The sequence below is a fragment of the Gavia stellata genome, chromosome 30 (genome assembly GCF_030936135.1).
Source record: "Gavia stellata isolate bGavSte3 chromosome 30, bGavSte3.hap2, whole genome shotgun sequence".
Classification (NCBI taxonomy): Eukaryota; Metazoa; Chordata; class Aves; order Gaviiformes; family Gaviidae; genus Gavia; species Gavia stellata.
The window spans coordinates 5,175,746-5,189,038 of record NC_082623.1 but is presented as its reverse complement, the minus strand read 5'-3'; the positions used below and the strand labels follow the sequence as shown (position 1 = coordinate 5,189,038).

Genomic DNA, 13,293 nt, shown 5'->3' with positions numbered 1-13,293 from the left:
GGCACACCCCAGGGCACACCACCATGCCTGCCTCGGGCCCGTCCTCGGCCTGGTCCTGACTGACCATCGTCCTCCTGCCTAACCTGTGGCCCCACTGAACCTGGGCCCACTGCCCCACGGGCACCCGTTTACCCTCAAGCACCCTGTCAGCTTGGGAGCAGCATCCTGAGCCCCAGCGCTCTCGGCCTCCCAGAGGGCTGCGGGCTCGGCCCACGCCAGGATGAAGGGACATTCCCATTACTGCTTGCTGCTGTGGGTACCAGACTCCGTTCGCCACGTCTCCTAAACGTCCCCTCGAGATAAGAAACATGCGATTTCACGGAGGGGAGAGGGAACCAAGGCGCCCTGCCCACCCCGCCCGCCGCCATTTCAAATGTGTCGCGGCGCAGAACTACAACTCCCAGGAGCACTCGCGGAGGGGGCGGGTCCACACCGCCCATTGGCTGCCCTCTCGGGCGGGTGCGTGACGATTGGCGTTCGGCCACGCCTGTCCGCTCCTCAGCGGGGCGGACGGCAGCGGCGGGCGAAGTCCACCGGCGATGGCGGGCGGGAGCGGGCGGCGGCGGGTGGCGGCGTGGGCCGCGGGTCTGGGGCTGTGCGCGGTGCTGGTGGCGCTGGTGGCCGCCGTGCTGCTCCGCGCCTACGTCCTGCGCGCCCCGGCGATCCCGCGGCTGTGGGCACGGCGAGGCGGCACCGCCGCCTTCACTGCCGGCGAGAGGCTGGAGCTCAAGGAGGCGCTGCGAGGTGAGGGGGCCCGGCGGGCCGCCCTGGCTGGCCCCACCCTCCCGGGCCTCCCCGGGGGCCCGCAGCCTGTGTGCCCCCCTCCACCCCCGGGTCGGGGGGTGTTGCCGGCCCTCTGGTTCCCCGGCGTCGCGGCTGGGGCGTCCCGGGCTCGCCCCGGCGCCCTGGCTGCCCTCTCCGCAGGGAGACAGGCTGGCATCGAGGGCCGGCCGTGGGGCACGGGTGGGAACGGGGCAGCAGTGAAGGACACTTCCTCAGGTGCTTTCCCCTTGGAGGAAACCGGTTGTTTATTCTCCTGAAGCCAGCTTTCCTCCCATGTTGATTTTCTTCAGTGTTTCCCTCCCGTACACGCACAGTGCTCCAGGCACCCGGTGACTGCATTTGCTAGACATCCCCGTCCACTGGAGAAATCATCGTCGGGTTTTTTTTCTTGCTTGCTGGCTGAAACCTTGCACGCTGCTTTGCTGCAGGCAGCCTGGCCGTAATAAGTCAGGGTGTGTTTCTGCTCTCTGACACAGTCTTCTGCAGAAGACTTTGAGACTGTTTAGATCTCATGAGGGTTGGCACTTTGCAGGAAACCACAGTCTGGCATGAAGCGATAGTCCTTGACTGGTCAAGTAGGGGTTGGGTTCTGTAAACCTCATGTGTTGTTGGTTTGGAAGATTTATTGCCTAGGAAATTCTGTTTACATACTTCTTAATGGGAAAATGCAGGGATATAAGAGATACGTATTTCTGTGTTTCTTCTTGAATAACGTGGCTGTTAAAAGAATCTGTAACCTCACTTGACAGATGCTCTTAGGAAGGGCAGCTGTGATTGGGACTAAATTATACCCATATTTTGCTTGACAGTGACTCAGTGTTGGAGAGCAGCCATGTCTGACCCTGTTTAAATGACAGAGCAGACTAGAAGGAGCAACAAAAGACCAGTCTGTTTGTGTATCTTTAAGGGTTGGAGCAGTATGAAAGAAGGTGCTATAACAGTCTTGCCATCACATCCTGACTCACTACTGAAAAAGAACGTTGAACTGCCGACTAAGCTGCCTGCTTAGCTGCCAGAATAGTTTATGACCGTGAGGAATCAGTTCACCCTAGGAAAATGCAGCTGCTTCTGGACAGTAGCATTTCTAACAATATCATTCAACACTTTAGGATGAAAAATGGAGTTGAAGTATCTAGAGAAATTCCTTGGCTGAAACTGGAAGGAAATACCAGTGTGCTGCATGTGCACAGCTCAGCTGAAGTACATCAGTCTTTTTTGATAGTGGCAGCTTTTACTATCCTGTGAAATAATCTGTAAAGCCTGGAAAATATTCAGGAACATAAACACTACTTTCCCTTTTGAAATGCAATTCCAGTATTGTTTGACTGATTTCAGAGTCAAATGATTTCTATTTTGTATTTCATTGAAGGTGCTATTAAAATCCCAACTGTTTCCATATCTCCAGAGGACTTGAATACAACTGCCTTGGCAGAATTTGGGAATTACATTCAGAAAGGTACTAAACTTTCATTCTTAGCAATCTCTGCTGCTCAATTTTATTTTCGTAAACCAATTGAAGAGCATATATATGGTTCTTGAATATAATTGAACAGATTTTTATTTTGTTTTTCCTCTAGAAAGGACTGGCAAAAATGGCATACATAAGTCACCTCTGCAACAGTGTACTTTGGTGTAGCAATGGCCAAAGCTAGAACAGAGAAGGTTCAAATGTCTTTTTGCAATGGTGGGTTTTGGTCCTTGAGATGGTTAAATGGCCTTGCCATTAAAAAGAAACCCAAACAAACAAAAAGGAAGAAAAAGAGGAAGGCTACCGCTGCTTCAGCCGACTTTTTTGGCAGTCCCATCATTGCTACCTGCAAAACAGCTGCAGCACTGGTGAACAACAGTTCCTGGTTTTGCTTAGGGGAGTCTTAAAGTCAAAGTGAGATAGACTGGTAGAAGTGCAAAAGCGAAGCTGCACATCTGCTTCCTGAAGCAAATTTTTTGTGGTCAGTCTTATTTACAGTGCTCCCCTTGAGGCTAAGTAGATGACTACTCTATGGAGTATATAATGGTAAAATTGGACATTATTATTGTTAGTTTTTCTTTTTCATGTGTGTTTTAATTTTTTTCTTAACAGTCTTCCCGGCTGTATTTTCTTCAAAGTTCATTCAACATGAAATTGTTGGGAAATACAGCCATCTCTTTACTGTTCAGGGTTCTAACCCTGAAATGATGCCCTACATGCTGCTTGCACACATGGATGTTGTGCCTGCTCCCCCAGAGGGCTGGGATTTCCCTCCTTTCTCAGCTGCAGAGCATGAAGGTTTCATCTATGGACGAGGAACGCTGGACAACAAAAACTCTGCCATAGTACGTCATCTTGGTAATAATCACAGATGCTGTGGCTTCTTATTACAGCATAGGCCATGTTCCTAGAAAGTTTCTTCAAGTTGTTTAATCATCAATTTCAAAGCCTTGCAACTTAAAACTTTGGTTTGGTGCTTCCTTCTACTGTGAGCTGCACAAGTAACTCCACAAATGAACAATAAAAATCAACAATTTCTGTGAACATGGCAAGAATGGGTGCTGACAAGATAGAGGCGATATAATTTCTTCTGAAATGTAAAAAAATAACTAGCTTAAATTAAAAAAACAGGTGAGATGGAATAATATAGCAAATGGTAGATTTTTAATTTCTCATTCTTCAGATTAAGTTTCTTGATCTTCTGTTTCTGTCTTCTTAGCACTTGTACAAAATATACTGCTCATTAAAATAAATGGATTTGGTAGCTCAAGTCAGAGCCAAACTGTAGGATAGGCAGTTTAAAGGAACAGTGAATTCCTTGGGTAATTATAACTCTGTCGTGCTTCTTGTGCGGTTTGTGACTGACTTCATCAGTACCAAGAACAAGCCTACACTGTATTTTCTGTATGTACACTGACACTGTATTGCACACTAAGTCTTAAGCATTATTGATCAAGAATATTGCAGTGTGTTTTGCAAAAAATATGAATATCATCAGTAGGAGTTGTAGAAATAAAAGCTCAACTGTGAACAAGACAAAGTGTCCTTAAGAGCTGTGAATGCATCATATTTCTTTTACGTTACGTTGCATTCTTTTACATTTATTTTCCTTACCAACACACGAGAATAGAACAATACATTCTGCCTTTTTTTTCTGCAGGGTATTCTGCAAGCTCTAGAATTTTTACTGAGAAGAAATTACAGACCCCGCAGATCTTTCTATGTTGGCATTGGACATGATGAAGAGGTATTTTCTTTCATTTCATCAAAACAACTAGTTGTTTGCATTGTTCATGTATGTAACAAGGTTTAATTTTAAAACATTGTTTAGCTAGAAAGTCTTGCCTGTTTTTCTTGGTTATGTGGGTAGGTATTGTGTCAGGCACGTGGTCATGGTTATATAGTGATTGTTCAGCTTTAAGTGACATTGACAAAGGGTTTGGTGTAATGAGCAAAGAGACAGGAACACAGTAGAGTGTTATTTCAAATTCTTTTCTGCATGGAAGGTGCAGCATAAGTCACATTTTGGAGTATGTATAATACATGAGAAAGCTGGCCTAAGATTTACGTGGCTGTTCAAAATGATGAGGAAGAGCTAACAAAAATGTTCCACTTTTGTTGTGAGTATACCCACTAGTAAATGGTACAAAGAGACAGATGAGGTGGTTTTGTTTATTCACTTTTAAAATATAAAGGCAAAGAATTGTTAATAGTTAAAATGAATACCTCTTTAAAATGGCTAATTAATCTGTGGAGCTTATAGCTCTGAGATATCATTGTGTCCAAGAACTAGTAGGATTCAAAGCAATGTTCAGTGACTCGTGAATGAGAGCATTCCTCAGCGTGGATATAAATTAATCTGCTACTAGGCCGTTAACGATCTCCAATGAAGTTTGCTAGGAAGAATCTTTTATCGGCAGGTTGCTCTAGAGCTGTTCACCAGGGGATTTCTTGCATTCTTTGGATTGTAGAACTGCTCATTGTCAACAGCAAGATGTTTTCCAGTATTCTTCCCAACAGTGTGGCTTAATCTGACCAGTTCCTCTGACTGGATTCTCACAGGTGTTTGGTCGGAAAGGAGCAATGGAGATTGCAGCTCTTCTGGAAGCTAGAGGAGTGAAACTCTCCTTCTTACTAGATGAGGGAAGTGCAATACTAGATGGCATCATCACAGGCGTGAAGAAGCCAGTAGCTGTGTAAGTAAGAGAGAATACGATTGACCATGACAAAAGTGATCCTTTTTCAATAATTAATTTGTGAGGAATGACCTTGCTAATGTCAATAAAATACATTTTCAAGGCATGTAACAGTGTTGGTGTTGCTAAAGCTACAGCAGTGGCACAAAGTGCAAGCAAAGGACCTTCAGCGTTTGCTTGCTGTCCATCACAGCTGTGCTGACAAAAGCAGAAAGTTCCACTTAGCTAGTGCAAGCATGTTAATTGTATGCTGTAGAGCCTGCTTACTGGAGAAGCAGCCAAGACATCAGTCTTCCAAACATTTAGAGATTGTGTTAAGGATTTGTTGTTGTTGCTGCTTCTTTGGTGTTTTTTATGATACTAAAAATAGGCGGAGTAGTTCTTTTTACCTATAGTCTGTGCATGTGTGTTTGGAGTTGCATTAATCTTTTATTTGTTTATCATTGACCAGAATTGCTATCACAGAAAAGGGTTCGATAACACTGAACTTCACTGTGGAAAAAGAGCCAGGACATTCATCCATTCCTCCTAAGGAGACAAGTATTGGCATTCTTGCAGCAGCGATGTCCAGGTAAGAGCTTCCCTGTCATCTAATGTCAAAGACAGTCAAGCGGACTCCTAAGTCACTGATATGTGAATTTATTTTTTAATATTTGCATTTAGAGTATTTTGCAAATTCCCTTTATATATTTGAAATTGAAATTTGTAGCTCACTTTGAAGGGCAGAAATGCAATCCCCAGCAAAGGGACAGCTGCCAAGTGTGTGGAGTGTCTTTTCGCTTCAGCTGTTCCTAGTGTCAGTTGATTCTTTAAAACCAAGACAACTGCTGCATCGTGATGGCTGCCATAATTTACTCTGTAGCGATAGACATTGCTTTGTTTGGGTTGCAGAATTTCTCTGGAATTTATTCTTGCACATACCTGCTACATCTAGCTGGTAATTATCCAAGCCAATAAACATGGTGTGAAGTCAGAACGTGACTGGGTAATCATCTCATTACGTGTCTGTGTAGATATCAAATTGTCTAATAAATACATATTTCAGAGAAACTTAATGTCCAGATATGATGGAATCTGGTGTTATATTTTTCTAGATTTCCATGCATTCTTTGTAAGAGTCAGGCTTCTGGATTTTTTCAGCTGTTCTTGAAAGAAAGTCTTTGCCTGTGACTGGAACGCTCAGAAATCTGTTGTGGAGCTGTGCTCGCAGATTTACTTACGAGGAGAGGAAAGTGTGATTGCATCTCAAATACATGGACACATTTCAGAAATCAAATTCCTATCAACCTTCTGGAGCAATAATAGTCAGAGATTTTTTTAAATTTCAAATGTTGATTTGCTTTGCCGTAGACTGGAGCAGAATCCCTTGCGCAATCTGTTTGGCCATGGGCCAGAACTCATGACTATGGAGCACCTTGCATCAGAGGTGAGGAAAGAACTCTGATTTCATTCTCAGATTTTCATATTAATAAGTGAAGAGTAACCCCACATATGAATTTATAGCACAGTTACGTAGTTCCTGGAAAGGAGAAGACTTAAGCTGGCCTTTCTCCCAGATAATTGTTTCTGCTGGAATTGTTTCAACCATAGCCAAGTGACTACGCAGTCATCTTGAAAACTAGAAGCTTTCTGATTTGTGGTTTTGTTTCTTCCACTTAGTTCAGGTTTCCTCTCAATCTCATCATGAGCAATCTATGGCTGTTTTCACCTATTGTCAGCAGGTAAGAAAATACATCCTATACATTCCCAGCCTCTCACCCTTAAAAGATGAAGACCACGAGCCATTTTTAGTCTTCCCAGGAAATCAGTTACACCATTTCATAGTTTAGACAATGTCAGTGCTTTACTGTTAATAACAACTTTGTTAATTGAATAGGCCGTCATTCAGCTTATTGCCTATGTAATTGTGGTGCTTATGTTTTGTCAATAATAAACTTTTTTGAAACATATTTTTTTTTCTTTTTTGTAAGAGTTCTTGCCTGGAAACCTTCCACCAATGCCCTGATTCGAACTACAACAGCAGTCACGATGTTTAACGCAGGAATCAAGGTAGCTTCATTTTGTTTTTTCTCCATGTAATACGATGAGACAATTAGGACATTTGGTTTCTACCTATTTCTATCCAGTTGTAAGATCAGTACCGGCCCTGGTCTTAGGCCCTGTGTGGTGTCACCACCAGTCTCATTGTTACTTTAGATGTGGCTTGGATTTAGCTACAGTTGAAAATCACTTCTTTCAGAAGTGTCTGATCTCTGTCACAAAAAGATCTCTGTATACTAGTGTTAAGATTGTTTACATTTTAGGATGGACAAGAAAGAGTGTTTACTATGTAATCATACAAAATGTTGATGACAGTTTCAAATACTGTCACAGTCATAAACACTTCCCTAGCCGAGATGGGATCTTGTGTTTGTGAGCACATTTACCTTCATTCAAGTAGGGTTAGTGTGCACCTTGGACTGAGAGATAATGGCTTCTGGCTGATACAGCCAGATCATGCCCTGATAAGGAGATGTAGCTATCCAAAAATACTGTAGCTCTGGAAAATAAACAGGCTGTTCGGTGTGTCCCTGAAAAAATCAGTTACTGAAAAGCGTCACTGGACAAGAAAACAAGATACAGTGGCTGAACAGTGACACTGAGTGGCCAGGAGAGAAGTGACACCCTGTTTTCTTGTTTCTTTTCTAAAGATTATACCTTTTTTGTTTAACAAAATTATAAATATTCATTTTGTAGAAAAGAAGAGTTATGTGTCTTCAGTAACATCATTTGTGAAGCGATTTACATGTTTCATACTTGGGGAAAAGTAATATGACAATAAGCTAAAAATACTGCTTAAAAGAAACCAACATAAACTTTCCGAACTTCTCAATATAAAGTTTCTGAAGGGAGAGGGCTTATCTCAAGAGGAAACTTCTATATAGAAGTTCCAACTTCATTTTTGTTGAATTGATGATTATCTCTGTGTAGTTATCTGCATTATAGATGAGATTTACAGTATTTTAACACAAAATACTTAATGGAAACAGAGTGAAGCATTAGTCAGAGGCCTGGACTTGTTTGAGCAGTTTTTGAGTTTGCAATTGGCATTTTAATCTGTTTTTAACTTCCTTTTAAGAGTTGGCCTTTCCTTTTTTCTAGATGAATGTCATCCCATCTTCTGCAAAGGCAACGGTGAACTTCCGGATCCACGCCGCAGAGAAGGCCACTGAGGTACTTGCTGTACCCCCAGATGCAGGGCTGTTCTCCATCCCTTTCAGAGCAAAGTGGCACTTGGCCATTTGTGCTAGCAGATCTGTTCTATAAGAATATTCTCTTCGTCTCTCCCTGTATTCACACGAGCAGTGGAAGGGGAAGATTTGGGAATTGCTCCTTTATGGAGGCTGTCAGAAACACAGCTTACCTAACGTCTTTTCTCCTCCTTTGAGATGGATTGCAAAGCATGTTGTTTGCTATGGCTTCTGAATATGGAGCAGAGCAAGAGGCAGACCAAACTTGGAAGCGTGCCTTGCAGTTACATCAAGCAGATTTCAGAAGTCTTTTTGTGCTAAAGAGCACATGGATCATATGTGATTATCGAATGGAAATGTTAAGTTTTGTGACCTGTGATAATATGGGAGTCTTGCATGCTTGCGTAGGTATGGCATGCCTGTCCAGCCAAGGACAGCTGTGAAACATTGTCAGTAAATAGTATCTTCCTTTCCCAAGCCTTTGCTGAAAGTTTATCTTTCTGGAAGCTTTTTCTGGAGTTTACTTGGATGACCCAGCTACCAAGTCGCAGCGGGTTCACCACATGCCTTTCAGGACTGAAGAAGTCCAGGAATACCTTGAGACAGTGATGTGCATCTGATTGCACTAGGAAAAAAAAGATTAGCTTACGTATCAGCCATCCACTGAGTAAGAGGAAGGGGGACTACCATACAGTTTCAGTCCGAAGTTTGCATCTGCATTTGCAGCCACAATTGGCAGTTCATGGACGAACGTTTTCTGGGAAGTGGAACATTTGCTGACATCTGGAAGGGATGCTCTCTCATTTCTTCCGCTTATTTAATCTCTGTGGTTTACCCATAGGTGCTAGAGACAGTTAGAAACACTATTGCTGATGACAGAGTGAAGATTGATGTAGTAGAGGCCTTTGACCCACTTCCCATCAGTCCTTGGGATGACCAGACTTTTGGAGTCCATATTTTTCAAAGAACTGTTCTGGATACTTTCCCAGATGTTGACAGTGTAGTCCCAGGTAACAGCAAGCACATGATGATTATTGTTTCCTTTCCAGCTTCTGCCCTGCTTTTCTCTCCCCCATCACCCAGTATTGACTTGTTTCCATTTTCTGTGTACTTCTCCACCCCAGCTGTTAACTACTGGAAACAGCTGTTTTTTCCTCTTTTTATTCCATTCCCTCTTTATGTTTTACGTTTAATGTTGTTTTTTAGTAGTGGAAGTAAAAAAGCAAACAGGAAACTGACAGAAACAATGAGCCTTGAATTTGACTCTCAGCACATACAAAGGAATCTTTTCAGGCAAGAAAGGAATTGTGAGGGAGAGTAGGTGGTCTTCTTGCTTTAGCTCTTCTTTTATTGTTTTCATAGCTGGCAAAGCCATTCCTGCGTTTCTGTATTGTTCCTTATGATCCCAGCCCCTTCCCTTTCTCAGAGCTCCTTCCTAGTTATGTACTGTTTGTTGGACCGCAGTTTGAAGCTTAAACTTCTGTGGATGCCAAGTATCATGGCTGTTCTTAGAACAACTGCATTGTATGTTCAGCTCCTCCTGTTCATGAAGGAGAGAATGTTCTTCCAGGATGTACCAACAAACTGTGTCTGATGATTTTGCTTTTGGTGTAGCTAGGGGCCATATAGAACTGTTATCAGATGCCTTTCCTTTCTCCTGGGAAAAGTGTGGGACATTAAATTGCTCTCATGCAAAGTAAACCTGAGGTTTGTTTTCCAGGCACGTGTATTGGAAACACAGACAGCAGGCATTTCACTAACGTCACAAATGCCATTTATCGATTTAACCCACTGCTCTTGAAATCAGATGATCTTCCCAGGTACTGTATTCTGTCTGCCTGTGAGCAGATGTTTGGGGTGGGGAATAGTGAAAGAGAAAATCGATATGCGTTAGGCAGAAGAAGAAGGAAACCCAGCCTTGTATACCTTGGCGTGGTGGTGGTGTTGCCTCACATTCTGTTAGGCCACCCATTTCCTGCAGATTTGGGTGCTGCACAGATAGGGGATGGTGATTACACTGGGAGAGTGTTAGCTCTTACTCTTTACTTCAGATGCAGATGACCTCATTTAGGTGACCCATTTGGTAGTACAGCAATGCTGTGAAGCTGATGCTCCTTTCTATAGCGCAGCAGTGTGAAAGGTGGTGTTCTGGTAGTTTGCCTTGTTTAAGAGATTTATCTGTATGTTTGAGCACATGCCACTCTCAATTTATTTGCTCCTTAAAGCTGTAAGTTAGGTTTCCTGGGATAAAGTGGTAACAAAGAACATCATCGTGAAAGGGATTGTTTATTTAGCATGTAATAGATTTGGCATTTTATTGAGGTGCAGATGATACAGGAGTAGAGTGTTCTTGCAGCTGTACAGGACAGTGACATAAATGGCCAAGAAATGAGCAGAGAGATGGAATGTTGCTTTTTCTTTTCCACATAGACCATGGACTCAGTCGTGCTCTGAGCCTTAGAATCAGTAAATTTGGTTGGCCTGAGGAACAGACACTGCAGTTTCAGTGCAGTATTTGGTGTATACTGTTGTAGTTTTGTGTTGTGCGTTGCTTTATGAAGTGAACAGGCAAGTAGGGTGCTGAAGATATGCAGGTGGGTCACAAGTGCACACTGGAATGAAAAACATTCTTCTCTTTCTACCAGGATCCATGGGTTGAATGAGAGAATCTCAGTTGAGAATTATGAGAAACAGGTCGAGTTCATCTTTCAGCTGATCAAGAACTGTGATACTGACAAGCTTCCGGAGCCTCACGCCAACTCCCACGAGCTGTGAGAAACACACCTGAGAAGAGCGGCTGCTAAGGTGGACTCTGGGATGGCAGGGGTCTGGGCCATAAGATGCAGTTGTGTGTTGCGTATTGAGCTGTGTCTGGAATTTGTTTTTTTGTGTATTGTGGTTTACATACAGACGGAAAAACTGCTGGTTGCTGCTTTAGGCAAATGTACAGTTTGCCGGAAAGCGATAAGAATCTGGACAAAACACAACGAATAACCCTGGCTTCTGTTCCTCTCTGGTCTGACATGCAGCCATTAATCTGACGGTATTAATTTTCTCAGCGCTTTCTTTAAGCCTCTGAAATTGATAGTCACTTAAAAATCTAAGCTATAATCAGCAGTCACTCACCTATCAGTAAAAGAGGTGAATCTTCCTATGTGTGCTTTTGACAAACTCGTTTTATACAGTTAACTGATTTTTCACAAATGATGTGTCTGTCAAAAGCTCATGCGAAAGGTTTGTGACATGGTGTAGGTTTCACGTAATTGGTAGAGTAACACTAAGAGTTTGTTGCACTGCTGCTTGGTATGGGCTTCTTCCCCAGGTGATGCTCTCAACCAGCATCAACGGTGCTGTCGACCAGTGTCAGTGTTAATTTTGATACTGCAAAGTTCTCCCATGCATGCACTGATTTCTGACTCTATTTTAAAACAGTGAGCTCTAGAAGTTCTAGCTGTGTTGCTCTAACTGATCTTGCCCTGATCTCAGAGGTGCTGAAAACTTTTCTTCCTGTCTTTTCAGTGACTTTTTTTTTTCTCTTTCACTCTTTGGTATGAGGCAGGATATGTTGTGCAGCTGGATGTCAGAATAAGGAATTGCAGCTTTAAATAAGAAACTAAATCCATGTTGTCTGCTCATATATATTCTCTTTTCACTGAATCAGTTTCTGTAGTGTATGTTTCTCTTTTGTTCCTTTGAGAACTTGATGGTGAAAGATGGTGAAGCCCTTCAGTTTCTTCCAGTTTAGTGGGAGCAGAGAGTCTTTATGCCTTCACTGCCTACGCAAGCAGTTTTCACTTTACTGCAGCGCTTCTCTCAGGAATCCTAGTGAATCAGCTCTTCGGGAATCCTGGTGATAACAGGCCATTGATGCTGACTCTGTTTCGTCTCGCGCTTCTTGCACTAGTGTGCCTGTCTTTGTTAGCACTAAAGGGTTAAGCATTCTTTTGGCCTTGATAGTCTCTTTAGTTGGAGTTACTGTTATTAATTAAACAAAGAAAGAATTGAGAACCAGATGTTAGCCAAAGTAAAGACTGGGTGAAAACTGCTTTGTTGTACTGACTTGCAGACTCGTGCTGTAGGTACTAGTGCAACTTCTCCTGTTGCACTGTTGGAGGGATGTGTGTTTCTTTTTCAGAGTTTGAATTATACACTGGAATGGGTGGTTGTTCTGCTCTAAATTAATATTGTAAATTGTACTGGAATGTACAGGAAATACCCCGAAACGTATCCTGAAAAACAGTGATGGAACTGTGATTCCTATTCTTTCCGTTCACCGTTCTCTTATTTATTTGCAATCTGATCTTATCAGTATGGCCAATGGGCTAAAACTGTATCAATCTACTAAATAATTGAAACCAGATCAGCATTTTCATCTAATAAAACAAGGAATGCAGATTCTTTTCTGATTATTATTTAGTCTTTTTATGTAACTGTATAATTGCAAGGAAGGAATTTCCACACTTGATTCTACGCTAGAGCAAGTCACAAAGTTTCCATCAAAACAAATCCACATATTTTCCAGCCTGCTTTAATCTTTGCACCCTCCCTGGTGCTCCCCTTTCTATACAAAATTAGCTAACTGTGTTTATGCATTATTGGGTAGTAAATAGCTTGCATCTTTTACGGTTTATTGCATTTTGTCTGTGTGCCCTAACGTCATTAATTTGTTTAGCCACATGTCTATGGCTCTTTTGTGAAGGTGTCATTCTTCTTGCAAACTCCCGTTGCAGACACAGCAAAAGTGATGTGTCAGGGTACAGCACAGAATAAAATAGATCCCCGGGAGTGGGAGGTGGAGGAAAGTTTTTGGATTTTTTTTCCTCTGGCAAGTCTCTATAAAGACAACTGAGTCTAAAGCCTTCACTTTGACTATGGCAGTATGGGACCAATATTGTCTAACATCTTCATTAATGACCTGGGTGATGAGACAGTGCATCCTCAGCAAGTTTGCAGGTGATGCAAAACTGTCAGGAATGGTTAGTTCACCGGATAGTTGTGCTGCCATTCAGAGGGACCTCGACAGGATGGAGAAATGGGAAAACAGGACTCTCATGAAATTCAACAATGAGAAATGCAAAGTCCTGCACCTGGGGAGGAATAAGCTCGTGCTGGGGAC

At 42.7% G+C, this 13,293-nt stretch overlaps 1 protein-coding gene across 1 annotated transcript; it reads left to right on the top strand.

Moving 5' to 3' along the window:
• The first annotated feature begins 539 nt into the window (after positions 1 to 539).
• On the top strand, positions 540 to 12,451 carry PM20D1 (peptidase M20 domain containing 1). The gene is made up of 13 exons (XM_059831202.1): positions 540 to 744; positions 2,153 to 2,239; positions 2,864 to 3,096; positions 3,912 to 3,998; positions 4,814 to 4,947; positions 5,399 to 5,518; positions 6,298 to 6,373; positions 6,607 to 6,668; positions 6,918 to 6,996; positions 8,089 to 8,160; positions 9,019 to 9,187; positions 9,898 to 9,997; positions 10,823 to 12,451. Exons 1-13 carry the CDS (start codon positions 540 to 542, stop codon positions 10,950 to 10,952), a joined length of 1,554 nt encoding a protein of 517 aa, XP_059687185.1. The 3' UTR covers positions 10,953 to 12,451.
• Positions 12,452 to 13,293: the final 842 nt, after the last annotated feature.

Coding starts and splice junctions, on each gene's coding strand:
- PM20D1 (XM_059831202.1), top strand. CDS start 540: ATGGCGGGCGGGAGCGGGCGGCGGCGGGTGGCGGCGTGGGCCGCGGGT. Junction 3,097..3,911: donor ACAACAAAAACTCTGCCATA/GTACGTCATCTT, acceptor TTTTTTCTGCAG/GGTATTCTGCAAGCTCTAGA. Junction 6,374..6,606: donor TGGAGCACCTTGCATCAGAG/GTGAGGAAAGAA, acceptor TCTTCCACTTAG/TTCAGGTTTCCTCTCAATCT.